General features: G+C 37.2%; 1 protein-coding gene across 3 annotated transcripts in view; it reads left to right on the forward strand.

The window, feature by feature from the left end:
• Rpgrip1l (RPGRIP1 like) overlaps positions 1-14882 on the forward strand; it is a 100562-nt gene that overhangs the window by 42065 nt on the left and 43615 nt on the right. For all 3 annotated transcript variants that reach the window (XM_060392227.1, XM_060392228.1, XM_060392229.1), the window contains exons 15-17: positions 2125-2577; positions 5865-6016; positions 8473-8851. In XM_060392227.1, coding sequence (XP_060248210.1) covers positions 2125-2577; positions 5865-6016; positions 8473-8851 — 984 coding nt within the window. The remainder of the gene's footprint in view (positions 1-2124; positions 2578-5864; positions 6017-8472; positions 8852-14882) is intronic.

Consider the following 14882-nt stretch of genomic DNA (forward strand, 5'->3'; position numbering starts at 1 on the left):
TACTGAAGAGGAGGTTTGTTGTAAGTGAATATGCTCCCTTCTACCTTGTGGAATAGCTTAGCGAGAAAGCTTGCCAGATACAGAATCTTCAACTTAAATTTCTCAGCCTCTACAACTGACTAGAAAAAGTAAATCTCTTATGTGGGAGTGTAACTCAGTGATAGAATGCATGCTTTAGCCTGCACGGAACCCTGCTTCAACCTGCAACACCAAAAAGGTAATAAAACAAATGATCTTTGTTTCTTTACAAAATACCTGGACTCAGATATTCTGTGATAGCATTACAAACGGATTAAGACAATACTTTCCACATTTTCTTGGCACAAGTTCTTTCCAATAGAAGACAGACTTCTATTTACTGGCCTGTGTAGTATGAGTTCCTTAAGGCCAGTGCTTCGGTTTTCCCATATGTATTCCTACTGCCTAGCAGTTTGCTTATGACGCCTTAGAGGCTTGATCATGTTTATGGAGTGAATCACGGATTGAGGGGGCAGGCAAAGCATGCTAGTAAAGGCTTGCACAGACTTGAATGAAAATTCTTCACTTGGTGACCTCCCTTTTAACCAAAAAAATTGGGCTAAATAAACTTTTATTGAGTACTACTTAGAAAAAAAAAAAAAAGGTACACAACGCCCTTTGACTTCTGAAAAGTTCTGCATAGTCAGATAAAGACATTTAGTTATTTCTTCATCAGAGGTAAGTTCTCAAAGTACAGTCTGAGAACCCGCAAGGCTGTAGAAGTCTGCAAGGATAAAACTAGTTTTATAATAATAATAATAATAATAATAATAATAATGATAATAATGTGTTATTTTTCATTGTTATTCCTTACAAATTTATCATGGGGTTTTTCAGGGGCTATATGACATCCAATATCACAACAAATTAAACACAGCCACAGATCCATATTCCAGATGTTTTCTATTAAGTCAGGCCCTAAAGACAATTGTAAAAATATTTTTAAAAAACTTTTTTAAAAGTTGAAAGGATTAAAATAATTTTTTTGGAAATTACAACTTTGAAAAAGTAAATACTATGTTAACATGACATAGGTTTTGTTAGGTATAAAATATTTACATTTTTTCAGTATGATCAATAACAATAAGTATAAATTGTTATCAAAAATCTTTGGGATCCTCAATAACTTTTAAGAGTATAAAATTGCTGATGAGACAGGTGACTCAACTACTGAAGACAGTGTGCGTGAAAGGGGCTAGTACTGAGCATTGTAGAGCCCAACAAACGAGCAGAGAAGAAAACCCTAAAAGATGGGGGGGGGGAAGGAGGAGAACAATGGCACAGAAGCAAAATAGAGCAATAGTTTCAAAAGGAGAGTGCCCATCAGCCTGAAACAAAGAAGAAAATAAGAGAAGCCTGGCAGAGTTCTTACAGAGTTAATCTCTCTTTTTTAATAAGCTATGTCTGCTTCTGCGTTGGGGGAGGTAATGGATATGCCCAACATCTCAATTATGGCAGTAGTGTCAAGTTGTACACACACGCCTAAACTAAACAAATTTATTCTTTAAGTATGCAGTTAAAAGTACATCAGTTATATTTTATAAGGCAGTTTTCCTGGTGCCTCTTGAAGAGAGTCTTCCACAGAGACTGTAGGAACAGTTAAAGACTCATTTTATTCCTTCTGGAGACTTATGTGTAACACTAGGGCAAGCTGTGCATATAGAAAGATGCACAGCCTTTAAGAAAACTGCCTTATAAAATAACTCTGTAAGAGAAACGATAATGGATGTAGCAGAGCTAAAGGAGCACATGGCATCTGTGACCTCAGCTGTAGCTTGCCTTTCTTTTCCTGTTCCTGGCTAAGGCTATCTTACAACTGGAGGTGTAATACTTTTCATTTCCATTCTCTTAATTGTAAACAGATAAATTACACTTGCATATATTTTGAAGTTGCAATATTGTTATTTAATGACGGGTTAAAGCAAGTCTTGAAGGTTTTTTGCTGTTGTTATGAATAAGCAACATTTACAGAGAATAACAGTGAAATTATAGGCTTTAAGATAGAGAATATTCTCTAAAAGCACCCTGACATCTGACCACTTCATAAGCTAGTTTGCATCTGCATATGTCAGCATTTTAACCTCTAAACTGTATTTTCTCTTGCAGCCCAGTTAAAAGATATTGCCTATGGCACTAAGCAGTATAAATTTAAACCCGAAATCATGCCAGATGACTCTGTTGATGAATTTGATGAAACCATCCACCTAGAACGAGGAGAAAATCTATTTGAAATCCACATCAACAAAGTCACATTTTCTTCTGAAGTCCTGCGGGCATCTGGTGATAAAGAGCCTGTCACTTTCTGTACCTATGCTTTCTATGACTTTGAACTGCAGACAACTCCCATAGTGCGAGGCCTTCACCCTGAGTATAACTTTACTTCTCAGTATCTTGTCCATGTCAACGACTTATTTCTGCAGTACATTCAGAAGAACACTGTAACTCTGGAGCTCCACCAAGCCTACAGCACAGATTATGAAACAATTGCAGCATGTCAACTGAGATTCCAGGAGATCCTAGAAAAAAGCGGTCGAATATTTTGCACAGCAAGTTTAGTTGGTAAGTACAGTTTATGATTCTTGGATGTTTGAATCCTAGGTTGGCTTATGTGTTCACTGGCATTCTACATTTATATTTTACCTCACACACTAAGGGTATTAACAATGATCTTTGCTCACAGGCAATTGAACTATCTTCAGTGTCATGAATGATAGCACAAAGTAGCTATTAATACTTATGACCACTGTAAATAGCCCTTAAACATACAAAGTCAAAGGTTTAGTTTGATATTGTTACACTTGCTTAATTAGAATGTCAATTGTACTACATTCTTCAAATGCTTCTGAAGACTGGTCAACACTGGTGCTGCACTGTAGGAATAGTAGTTATTGATAAATAAGACAGACCAAGCCCATACCTAGAGGAGAGGACAAGCTCACACAATTTTATAATATATATTATATGTGTATCTATGTCTGTGTGTATGTGTATATATATATATATATATATATTAAGGTTATATATGTGTATGTCTGTGTGTATATATATATATACACGTGTGTGTGTGTGTGTGTGTGTGTGTGTGTGTGTGTGTGTTTAACAAGAGAACCTGCCCAACCTACCGACCGTAAAGCTCACAATAGCCAGCAGAGAAGCAACTAAAGTGAAAAGGCTCTGGCAGACATCAGACACTTGCCCAATATAGACTGACCACCAGTACAAATAACAAGACAGATAAGAGTCCAGTTCATCTGAACCCTCCCTACCACATCTGTCCATATAACTGAAATTATCTTCAATTTTCAGAAACCCCAAGTCATTCTAACACTTCCTCTTGTTTGTTCTTTTTTTTAAAAAAAAAACTTTCCCTTGTACTTATTTTTCTTTTAATACATTTGTAGTAATGGTATTTTTCCTTTATAATATTGAGAAATTACAGTTTTACTTATTTCCCTTTATGTATTTATCTAATTTTATTTGCACATATTTTATATTATTGGACAATCTACTTTATTTTCAATTTTTAAAATTCTTTCTTACTCTTATGTTTCTACTTCCCTTTTCTTCTACCAATACTTTTTAATTAATGTATTATTTTTAATTTAATAATTTTATGTACACATGTATGAATGCATACATACACAATGTTTATTCACTCCCTATTACCTATCTCTCCTTCTTTTGCTGACACTCTTCTTTCCTACCTATCCTCCTACTTTATTGTCTTTTTTCCCTAACTATGTGTAGTTAGGGTTGCTTGGTTGAGTATGGGTAAGACATTATTTACTGGATTGTAGACAGTTTACTAATCACTACACTACTGAAGAAAATGATACCCCTTCTTCTGGTAACCATTAACTGGCCATAGCTCCTCATGAGGGAGCTCCTCATGAACCAAATGACACACATTCACTGTGCCATCCATGATGGATGTAGCAGGTACCCACAACTGTACCAGATCTTGTACTAGGTACCCACAACTGCTACTATTTTTATTAGGCAGGGGAAGGATGATAAGAAAAGAAACCATACAATTACTAATTTCAGCCTCTCTGTTCATTAGCTCCTCCCTCAAGATTTGCTGGGCTGAGGCTATAGCTCAATTGGTAGAGTCCTTGTGCAGCACATACAAAACTCTAGGTTTGATTCTTAGCACACGGCATGCAGGTCTTTCTATAACCCCAGTTCTTGGGAGGTAGAGGCATGAATATCAGAAGTTCAAGGTCATAGTCAGTTTGAAGCCAGCCTCAGCTAGGCACCCTGTCTCCAAAATAAAAATATTTACCAATTAATTGAATGTAGGTCAGTGAGGGAAATAAAGGAAGCTATTTTTCTGACAAGGGCAAGTAGGAGATGGTATTGTAATTCACCAAGGGAGACCCAGACAGAAACAATTACAAAGAAGAAAATGGAAAATTCTGTTAGACAAGATGGACCTGCCTATTAAGCATCTATGTGGCAGAATCAGGGAAGCAGTTTGGTAAATTGTCTAAAGGCTGGGGATGGATATCCAGAAATAAGAATCACTCACTTACAGTATACTTTACCCCTTGGGTTTATATAATAGATAAAGAAGAGAAGGTGACCAATGCCTAAGCATTGGGACCTCCAAAATTTGTTGGGTTCAGGAAGAAGAAGAAAGAACAGCCAAGAAAACAGTGGCCAGTGCACAGCAGGAAAACTTGAGCATGCGTTCCTCCAGAAGCCAAGTGAGACCTCTGAAGGACAAGGGAGGCCAACTTAGTGTCTGAAGAGGGCTTTTATTTTATGATTGAGTGACTCACTGATTAGATAATGGATTCCTAACTCAGAAACCAAAAGATTTAAGTGCTTCTTTTTCCCTCCTGTCCTCAGCCACCCTGGCCTGTCACCAAAGGCTACAAGTTCATCCAAAGATACTTTATGTTTATACAAGTAAATTGCTTTTATTAATACTCTTTTTTGAGGGCTTTTTGAAATAATGGCAGATATTAAATCTTTTCTAATATTGATGGTGCTGGCCCATTCATGAGAAAAAAAAATGATGAAGCATAATATACTTAACACTATGGTAATATTGAGAAAAAGTTACAGAATGTGGTAAGTATTTAGATATGTACCAGTCCCTCTCAAAACATTTTGAAGGCAGCTGCAGTCCTTGCCCCTAAGAAACATAAGTGATGTATGCACTGCACTCTGGTGAATAGACAGACTGAGCGCTCAGTGCAGTAAGGACATACAGCACGGAAACAAAAGCTTAGGCTGTTAAATCTTCCAGAAGCCATGTAGCAGAGTCTCGATAGAGAAAGAGAAGCTGCCTGAGTGGAGTGTACGGGTCAAGTACCATACAGGGGCACATTGACAGTGCTGTTATTTGGCGTCTATGACCTCTTCCATATGCTTGTGGTCCAAAGAAGTGGAAGGATGCCAAAGATCCCTTAAAAGTTAAGTCAGAATATGGAATGTCATATTTATAATTTTGAGGTTGTATATTGTAAATGTCAAGCTAGATTGAGTCCAACTTGTTTAAGGAAAAGTACGATAGTATCCATAAGATCTGTGGAGTATCTGATTCACTGTTTGGATTTTTCTTTATATGCAAGATTGAAATGATACCAGTTGAAATAGCTCAATCATAGTTTGACATGACTCTTTAATATTTAACATGCAGCGAAACTCATACTCCAGACATAACTTTTCTTCATCTCTGCCATTTGACAATCAAACATCATTTGTGCAAGTCATATTATTTTTCTCTGTATAAAACTTTATGCCTGTAATATATAATACCATTGCTGTACTTCACTTGTATATATTCTCATCTATGTGACTATTTTAACAGAGGGTCATGCATTGATTATATGTAGGAACTAAAGGAGACATCCCAAATTTTGGCACAGTGCAATACTGGTTCCGATTAAGAGTTCCCATGGATCAAGCGATTCGACTTTATCGAGAGCGGGCAAAGGCATTAGGATATATAACATCAAATTTTAAGAAGCCAGAGAAAATGCAATTGGTAAGCTTGACTATAAGATCCTTTCCTAGCACAGGAATCCATACTGTCTTCTTATATCCCATGCTTTAAACTGAAATTGTTTTCTTTTACAAGTATCAGGTGGCTAATTTAACTCTTTATTTTATAATAATCAGACGCTCAGGAAGCAGGAAGAGCAGTAGAGTTGGCCTATGTATACTTTGCTAACTTCTCCCAGTTGTAACATCTTACACAGTTATAATCCTAAAAGGTGGAAATCAAACTGGGAATGGGGATACATGCCTCGTATCCCAGATCTTCAAAGGACTGGAGGCACAGGGGTTACAGATTTAAGACCAGCCTGGGCAACTTCACAAGACCCTGATCAAAAACAGTCTAAAGGGCTAAGGATGTAGTTCTGTGGTAGAGTGCTCGCCTAGCATGTGCAGTGCCAGGCCCTTGGTTCACTCCCTAGTGCTGAAAAACAGAACAAGCAAGACAAGAAATCGACACTGAGCTCCATTAACTGAGCTCCATTAACTAAGCTCCATACCTCATTCAGACTTTATCAGTATTTGCATACAATCATTTGTGTGTTCATTCTGTGAAGTTTTATTGCCTGTAGATAATCACTAAACCACTACCACAAGACACTGAACTGTTCCATTGATGTGAAGGAATTCCCTCGTACTCCCTACGACACTTTTTGAAAATATAACTATAATAGTGTTATCACACATTAAAAGACCTTTATTAATAATTTATACTTGTTAAAGAAAGAACTATTGTATCATTCTCTATTCTTTCAAACTGTTTCCTATCATTAGAATTTTGAAATGGCGAGTACGATTAACATTTTCTTGCTGAAACCAGGAGTTTAAATGCAGTTTTCCATTCCAAACTAGATTTCACTGAGTCTTGATAACCATATTTTTATTGGTTTCATGAACCAGCAAATGCACTGAGTCAAGTTAAATAGAATTCTAGAGTTGATGACCTTTTATATATAACATGAATAGCAAAAGAAAAAGTATGTGAATGACTGGGACAGAACATGGCAGAAATTTGTTGAAATATGTGTACAGTCATAGTTATCTTTCTTCTTTCCTTGGAGTCTATGGTTCTGGGCTCCAGTAGCAGGTTTATGTTAGATGATCCCATTACTTCCTGTAGTCCACCCAGTTTTGATTAAGGACTATCCCTTTGGCCTCAATTGGACCAGGCAGATTTTGCCTTCTGAGGGCAAGGAAATGCAAGACTCTTCATAACTAGAGCGTGTAAAAGTGGGAGCTGTTGATAATCAGATGCTCAGGAAGCAGACATCTTCACCATGTTAGTCAGCAGAATGAAATGAACACAGACTCCAAAGGGAGACTAAAGAGCCAGCATTCAGAGAAAGATGGAGAACAAAGTAAATTCTGGTGTTTTCCCAGTTGTATGAGCTTCCTAGGGACCAGCCCTATTTCTGTTGTACAGATCCATGAAATATCCCTGTAATGTTATGTGAAATTATCTTCCTTTTTACTTTGGCTGGCTGCATTGTTTTCTTTGGCTTTAACTTACAGGATGTGTGTAAATGTAGATTCTCACACCAAAGGGGACATGACAACTGCTTCCCAGGGATCACCTTCCTGTAGTGTTCTTCACAGCACACCTTGAAAAAAGCTGTTACACAGATGATAGTGTTTTCATGGTGTTCTACTTTAATGGATGGATTGAGGGGGCAGGGAGAGGGAGAGGGAGTACTTTAGAAATCATTCCACTAAGCTTTTCTTGGTTGAGTGCAAGCTCTCCTTGGTAAGCAGTCATTGTACTTGCACACCCCCAGAGGTCTCACTGGGGGCATTGTGACCAGCATCTCTTGCTCAATCCAGACTGGGCACTGCAAAAGGGGCCAGGTAGAAAGTTCTCCAGTGCTCAACTAATTGAAGCACTGGACCACCAGCATTTTCTTTGTCTCAGATCATCTCAGCTATAAAAGATTTATCGCTTGTGGTTCCCAAGAGGGACATGGAATAGTTTCTAGCTCAACCCAGTACCTTTGTTTGTCTCTTCCGGAATGCCCTCTCAGTCCAGCTTTTTACTCTTTCAGGCTTCTCTCAAACCACACTCTGGTGAACAGGTAAGTCTCATTTAGTTAGGGTGTTCTTCGGACCCATCACTCATTTGGCTCTTCGGTTACTAAGGAGAATTAAAGAGCATTACATTAACTTTTGTCTTGAGTTTATTTGATATTGGGACCGATTTCTACAAATATCCTCAGTCGTCCATGTTTGCTGCCAGTAGCACAGGATGTGTATCTCATGTGTACTTGGTCTTTCATCGTACTGTTCTGAAGCATGTTAATTTTAAATAAGAATCTTTTTGCTGAGAAAATGACTTTGACATGAAAGTATGTAGTTATGTCTATTTACACAATTTTGTTTGGAGGTTTTGGCAGCTAATAATTACCTTTTAATTGTATTATTTCTATAACATAAATCTGTATGTTTTTCCAGTTGAGTCAGCAAGAACCCACAGTTGCTCAGATCAATTCAGCAGAGTCCGCAGATGGCAACTTAAATGAACTTCACATTACAGTAAGATGTTGCAGCAACCTGCAATCCCGAGCAAGCCACCTCCAGCCACACGCATATGTTGTGTACAAGTTTTTTGATTTTCCGGACCATGACACAGCTATCATTCCCAGTAGTAACGATCCACAGTTTGATGACCACATGAGTTTCCCGGTGCCAATGAATATGGATTTGGATCGATACCTTAAGTCAGAGTCTCTGAGTTTTTATGTGTTTGATGATAGTGATACCCAGGAGAATATTTACATAGGAAAAGTGAATGTGCCTCTGATTTCCCTCGCACATGACAGGTGTATCTCAGGTAAGAGTATATCACAGTTGTATCTATGATTTATTAGTAACTAATATTCCTAACCTTAGACATTTTTGTACTTCGGGTCTATAATATTGTTTATATTTTTAGTTATTTCATTGATTGAAATTTGAGGGTATTTATGGTGTACTCAAAAGCAATACTGACATGATTACATTAAAATATAAAAAGTCTAATTTTATGCATTCCCTCTTTCCTTTTTTGTGTTGTTGCTGCCATATATATGTATATAGTATTCCTGCATTTTGCCATTTTTATTGGTGTATATTAATTGCATAAAATAATGGGTTATATTATGATGTTTTCATATATGCATATAGCAGACTGTGATACATTCACCTCTCTTCCCCATACTGTCCTGTCTCCCCTCTCTCCCCCACCACCTTTAGAGAAAGTAATTATAGGGTTCTTGTTATTTACCTGTATACTTACTGTTTGGGGCATTTATTTATTCCTGTAGATTGACTTCATTTTCACTCTGATATATATGCTTATCATGAGGTCATTTCCTTGCTCCATGCAGCTCTGCCTCAGTCCTTCATGATATATCTATCTGAAGTACTATGAACCTAACAATATAATTTATAATTATTGATTTAAGATTTAAATATTTAAGAGGAGAAAAAAAAAACATACTTGCATGGTCTTTTATAACTATGTTTGCAGTCACCCTTTTGGTCCTTTTAGTTGTGTGGATTTGAGTTACCGTCATGTTCCTTTTTCTTTCAGCGTGAAGAAAACTTCTTATTTGATATATTCTAGAAGTCAGATCTACTGCCAGAAACTGGTTTCAGTCATGGTTATCTTAGAGTATTCTTACTTTTTCTTTGAATTTTTTGAAGGATAGTCTTGCTGGCTAGTAGTTTGGCTGTTGAATTTTGGTTTTGGTTTGGTTTGTTATCCATTTTGTACGTGTAGTACATCAAACCACTGGTTTTGGAAAAGCCATTCTTTCTGAGAAGCCACCTATTGACCTTAATGTGAGTCACATAAACATGATACTGCTTTTAAGGTTTTGTTTGTGGCTCTGAATAGTTTGTGTCTAGATGTGTTTCCTCTTGTGCTTCTTCTGTTTGTAGTTTATTGGTCTTCCTGTATGTGTACTATAGTGTTACACACCCAATTTGAAAAGTTCTCTGTCATTTCTTCTTAAGTTATTTGTTTCTCCTGTTTCTCCTCCTGACTCATAGGTTGGTATGTTAAATGACACACCATAGGTCTCTCTGGCTTAGTTCTTCTTTCTTCCCATTCCTTACATTTGATAGTGTTACTGTTCTATCTATAAGTTCACTGGATTATTTTCTATGCAACGTCACCTCTCCTGTTGAACCCACTGTTGGATGTATTCCATTGCACTGTTGTTTTTTGTTGTTTTTTTTTTTTTCAGCTCCATAATTTCTGTTACTTCTTTTTATTTTCTTCTACACCATCCTCTACCTTCACTCCCAATGCTAGGTCTCCAGAGGCTCACATAAGCAAGCACTCTACCACTTGCTGATATTCTAACATAATTTCAGACAGACAGACAGATAGATGAAAAAATAGATTCTCTTTACTGTTTCTATTTGATAGGTCATTGTCATATAATTTAATTTTTCTTACACATTTTTATTGAAAATTTTTTACACAATGTATTCTGATCATACTAGCCTTTCCTTGACTTTTCCAAGATCCTTCCTTCCACCCAACTCGATGCCATTACTTTCTCTCTTTTTAATAATTTATTTATTTTTATTATTTTTTAATGTTTGTTAGTGTTTTGCCTGTATTTATGACTGTATGAGAGTGTCAGATCTCCTGGAACTGGAGTTTCAGACAGTTATGAACTGCCATGTGGGTGCTGAGAATTGAACCTGGGTCCTCTGGAAGAACAGCCAATGCTCTTAACCGCTGAGCCATCTCCCCAGCCCTCTACTTTCTCTCTCTTTAGAAAGCAAAAAGAATAGGCAAAGAAAAAGAAAGACACAAACAGACAAACAAAACCTATAAAAACACAGAATCAAGCCGGGTGTGGTGGTGCCCACCTGTAATCCCAGCACTCGGGAGCCTGTAATCCCAGCACTCAGGAGGCAAAGGCAGGCCTGTCTCTGTGAGTTTGAAGCTAACCTGGTCTACAAAGGTAGTCCAGAACAGCCATGGCTACACAGAGAAACAATGTCTCAAAAAAACAAACTTAGAAACTATAATATACAAGCAAAAGACCAATAAGACAAAACCAAAAATGCCCAAACAAAGCAATTTGAGAAGAAAAAAAAAAAAAAAAAAAAAACAGGCTACCAAAATAGCTTAAGTTTGTTTTTGTTTTGTGCTGGGCATCTACAGTTGGGCACAGGGCCTGCCCATACATATGGTTAATATAACCAGTGAGACTTTGTTGGAAAAATGTAATTTTTCTTTTTCAAGCACGTGTCAATTGCAGATAGCTTCTGGGTTGGGAGGGGGAGCCTGGGTTCCACTCTCCCTTTCAGATTGGAAGTATATCTGGCTAGAGCCTGTGCAGGTTATGGAGGGCGCGACCAATAACCTTGGTGATAGCCTAGAATGTTTAGGGGTTTCCATGGGACCCCTGTGGACAACTATTCAACTACATATAGCCCTTTTTGGAACTGGATGTTTTACTTGGTGATAAAAGACGTCTAGACGTCTCCCCCTTTATTTGGTGACTCCGTTTATATGCCTTTGAAATATGTATATATTTTAGGAAGTTTGGAGAGATCTAGGTTTCCATATGACCCCCTCAAATAGACTTTAATGTTGGTTTTCCCTTTCTCATATTCCCTTTCTTACTTTCTCATCCATCCCCTTTCCCACTTAATCCTTCCACTAACATCTCCCTCCTGTCTCTTCAAAACTAATAGTCTATTTCCCTTCCTTGAGAGATCCTCCTTGCTCTCACATCCCTTACTTGATACATAACCTCTGTGATTATACAGATTATAGCATGCCTATTAAAGGCTTAGAAACTAGTAAGCACATATAAGAGAAAAACTTAGAAAATTTGTCATTTGAAGTCTGGATTACCTCACTCAGGATTGTTGGGGTATTTTGTTTTGTTTTTTAATTCTATCCTTTTTCCGCACATTTCCATAATTTTGGTTTAACAGCTTAGTAATATTCCATTGTGTAAATGTAGCACATTCTCATTATCTGTTCATCAGTTGATAGACATCAAAGCTATTTCCAGTTTCTTACTCTTATGAATAGAGCAGCAATAAGCATGGGTGAACAAGCCTCTCTATCAGATGTAGAGACCTTTGGGTATATGTCCAAAAGTGGTGTAGCTAGATGTGGAGGTAGATGTATTCCCAGCCTCTTAAGGAACTGCCACACTGATTTCCATTGTGGTTGTATAAGTTTAAACTCTCATGAGCAATGAACAGTTGTTTCCTTTCCCAACATCCTTGACAACATGAAGTGCCATTTTCTGTATTGATCTTGCTGATTCTGACTGGTATAAGATGAAATCTCAAAGTAGTTTTAATTCACATTTTTCTGATGACCAAAGATGTTGAACATTTCTTTAAGTGTGTCTTGGCTATTTGTGTTTCATCCTTTGAGAAATCTGTTTTAGTTCTGTACTCCCATTTTTTAATTGGGTTATTTTCTTTATGTTTCAGGGTTTTTTTTTTTTCTTTATTTTAGATAAAAGCCCTCTATTAGATGTGAAATTGGTTTTTAAAATGCCATTCTGTAGCCTGGTGCAGAATGTTGTCCTTTGCCATACAGAAGCCTTTTTGTTTCTATGAGGTCATCCCATTTATTAATTGTTGTTCTTAGTGCCTGTGCCATCACTGTTCTGTTTAGAAAGTCTTTTCCTGTGCCAGTGAATTTAAGACTATTCCCCAGTTTTCCTCTGTCAGATTCAGAGGATCTGGTCTTACGTTGAGGTATTTGATTTATTTGAAGTTTCATGCAGGGTGATGTATGTGGATTAATTTGCATTATTCAACATCCAGACCTCCAGTTAGACCAACAGCATTTGTCAAGATGCTGTGTAGCACTCTTTTAAAACTATTTTAAAATAGTTTAAAAAAAAATAGGTGTTTAGGTTTCAACCTCCCTTCCAACCTCCCATTTCTTACGTAAGAGAGAAAACATAGTGGGGAGAGAGGCCTCGACTCCTTTACAGACCCCAGCTGTTTACGGCCAAGGGGTTCTTTTAAGGGTCCACACCCATTTCCATCAATCACAGACACAGCTAGCAGTCTTCTCCACACCACTGCACCCCAAAGGGCTTCTCTCCTGCTCCAACCTGTGTGCTCCGAACTGCCACACCGTCACTGGTCTCTGGTCTCTCCAGACTACTGCGTGCCAGACCCCACACCAAATGCCACCATCTTCTCATTTTCAGCTATCATATTTATACTCCTACAGTCCTAGACCACGCCCCTCTCCGTGCCAAATGTGGAAAGCCATTACCAGCTGGTAAAAGCCATGCTCCACACAAGACAATTAACAGGTGTGGACAAACTACAGCCCAACTAAAATTCCACACTTGGGATTAAAACAAAAACAAATTTACATAAAATACAAAGAAACCCAAACTTCCATTACAGTGCTGCTGTTTTTCCTAGTGTGTGTTTTTGGATTTTTTTTTTTAATCAAAAATCAGCTGTCTGTAGGTATATGGACTTACGTCTGTATCTTCATTTCAGTTCCATTGACTGACATGTCTGGTTTTGTGCCGAAACAATGCTGTTTGCATTACTATAGCTCTGTAGTACAACTTGAACTCTGAGATGGTGATATCACCAGCAGTTTTTTATTATTCCAGAATGTTTTATTTTTCCTGGGTTTGTGTGTGTGTGTGTGTGTGTTTCCATATGAAACTAAAAGGTTTTTTTTTTCCAATTTCTGTGAAGAATTGTGTTGGAATTTTGATGGGGATAGAATTGACTCTGTATATTGCTTTTTTTTTTTTTGTATATTGCTTTTGGTAGGATGGTCATTTCCAATTTATAAATCTGTGAGCACAGGAGAGCTTTCCATCTTCTATCTTCAAATTTTTTCTTCAGTGTCCTAAAGTTTTCATTATATGAGTCTTTCATTTGCTTGATTAGAGTTACCACGTGATATTTTATATTATTTGAAGCGATCGTTAAAGGTGCTGTTTCCATGCTTTCTCATTTTATTTGTCATTTGTATATATAGGAGGGCTAGTAATTTTTGTGAGTTAATTTTGTATCCAGCTATTTTGCTCAAGGTGTTTATCAGCTATAGGAGTTTTCCAGTGGAATTTTTAGGGTCACTTATAAATACAATCATATCATCTGCAAATAAAGATACTTTTGACTTTCCAATGCATCCCATTGATCTCCTTCAGTTGTCTTACTGCTCTAGCTAAGACTTCAAGTACTATATTTGAATAGGTGTGGAGAGAGTAGAAAACCTTGGGTTGCTCCAAATTCTGGTTAAATTGCTTTGAGTTTCTCCCCATTTTTCGTGAAGGGATGTTGGATTTTTGCCAAAGGTTTTTCTGCATATGATCCTGTGTGGTTTTTGTCTTTCAGCTTGTTTATATGGTAAATTACGTTTATCAATTTATATATGTTGAAACATCCCTACATTTCTGGGGTGAAACCTACTTGATGAGGATGGATAATCTTTTGGTGTGTTATTGGATTTGGTTTGCAAGAATTTTATTGAGAAATTTTGTATCTATGATCAAACAGGAAATTTGTCTGTAATCCTCTTTATTGTGTCTTTATGTGGTTTGGGTATCAGGGTTACTATGGCCTTGAAAAACAAATTGGGCAATGTTCCTTCTGCTTAAATTTTATAGACTAATTTGAGGAATATTGGCATTAACTCTTCTTTGAAAGTCTGGTAGAATTCTGTACTAACACCTTCTGGCCCCAGACTCGTTTTGGTTCGGAGACTTGTAATTACTGCCTTTATTTTACTAAGGGCTATAGATCTGTTGAAATTGCTCATCGAATGTTGATTTAACTTTGGTAAATGTTATCTATCAAGATAATTACCCATTTCTTTCACATTTTCCAATTGGTGAAATACAGAT

The sequence above is a fragment of the Meriones unguiculatus genome, chromosome 10, assembly GCF_030254825.1.
Source record: "Meriones unguiculatus strain TT.TT164.6M chromosome 10, Bangor_MerUng_6.1, whole genome shotgun sequence".
NCBI lineage: Eukaryota > Metazoa > Chordata > Mammalia > Rodentia > Muridae > Meriones > Meriones unguiculatus.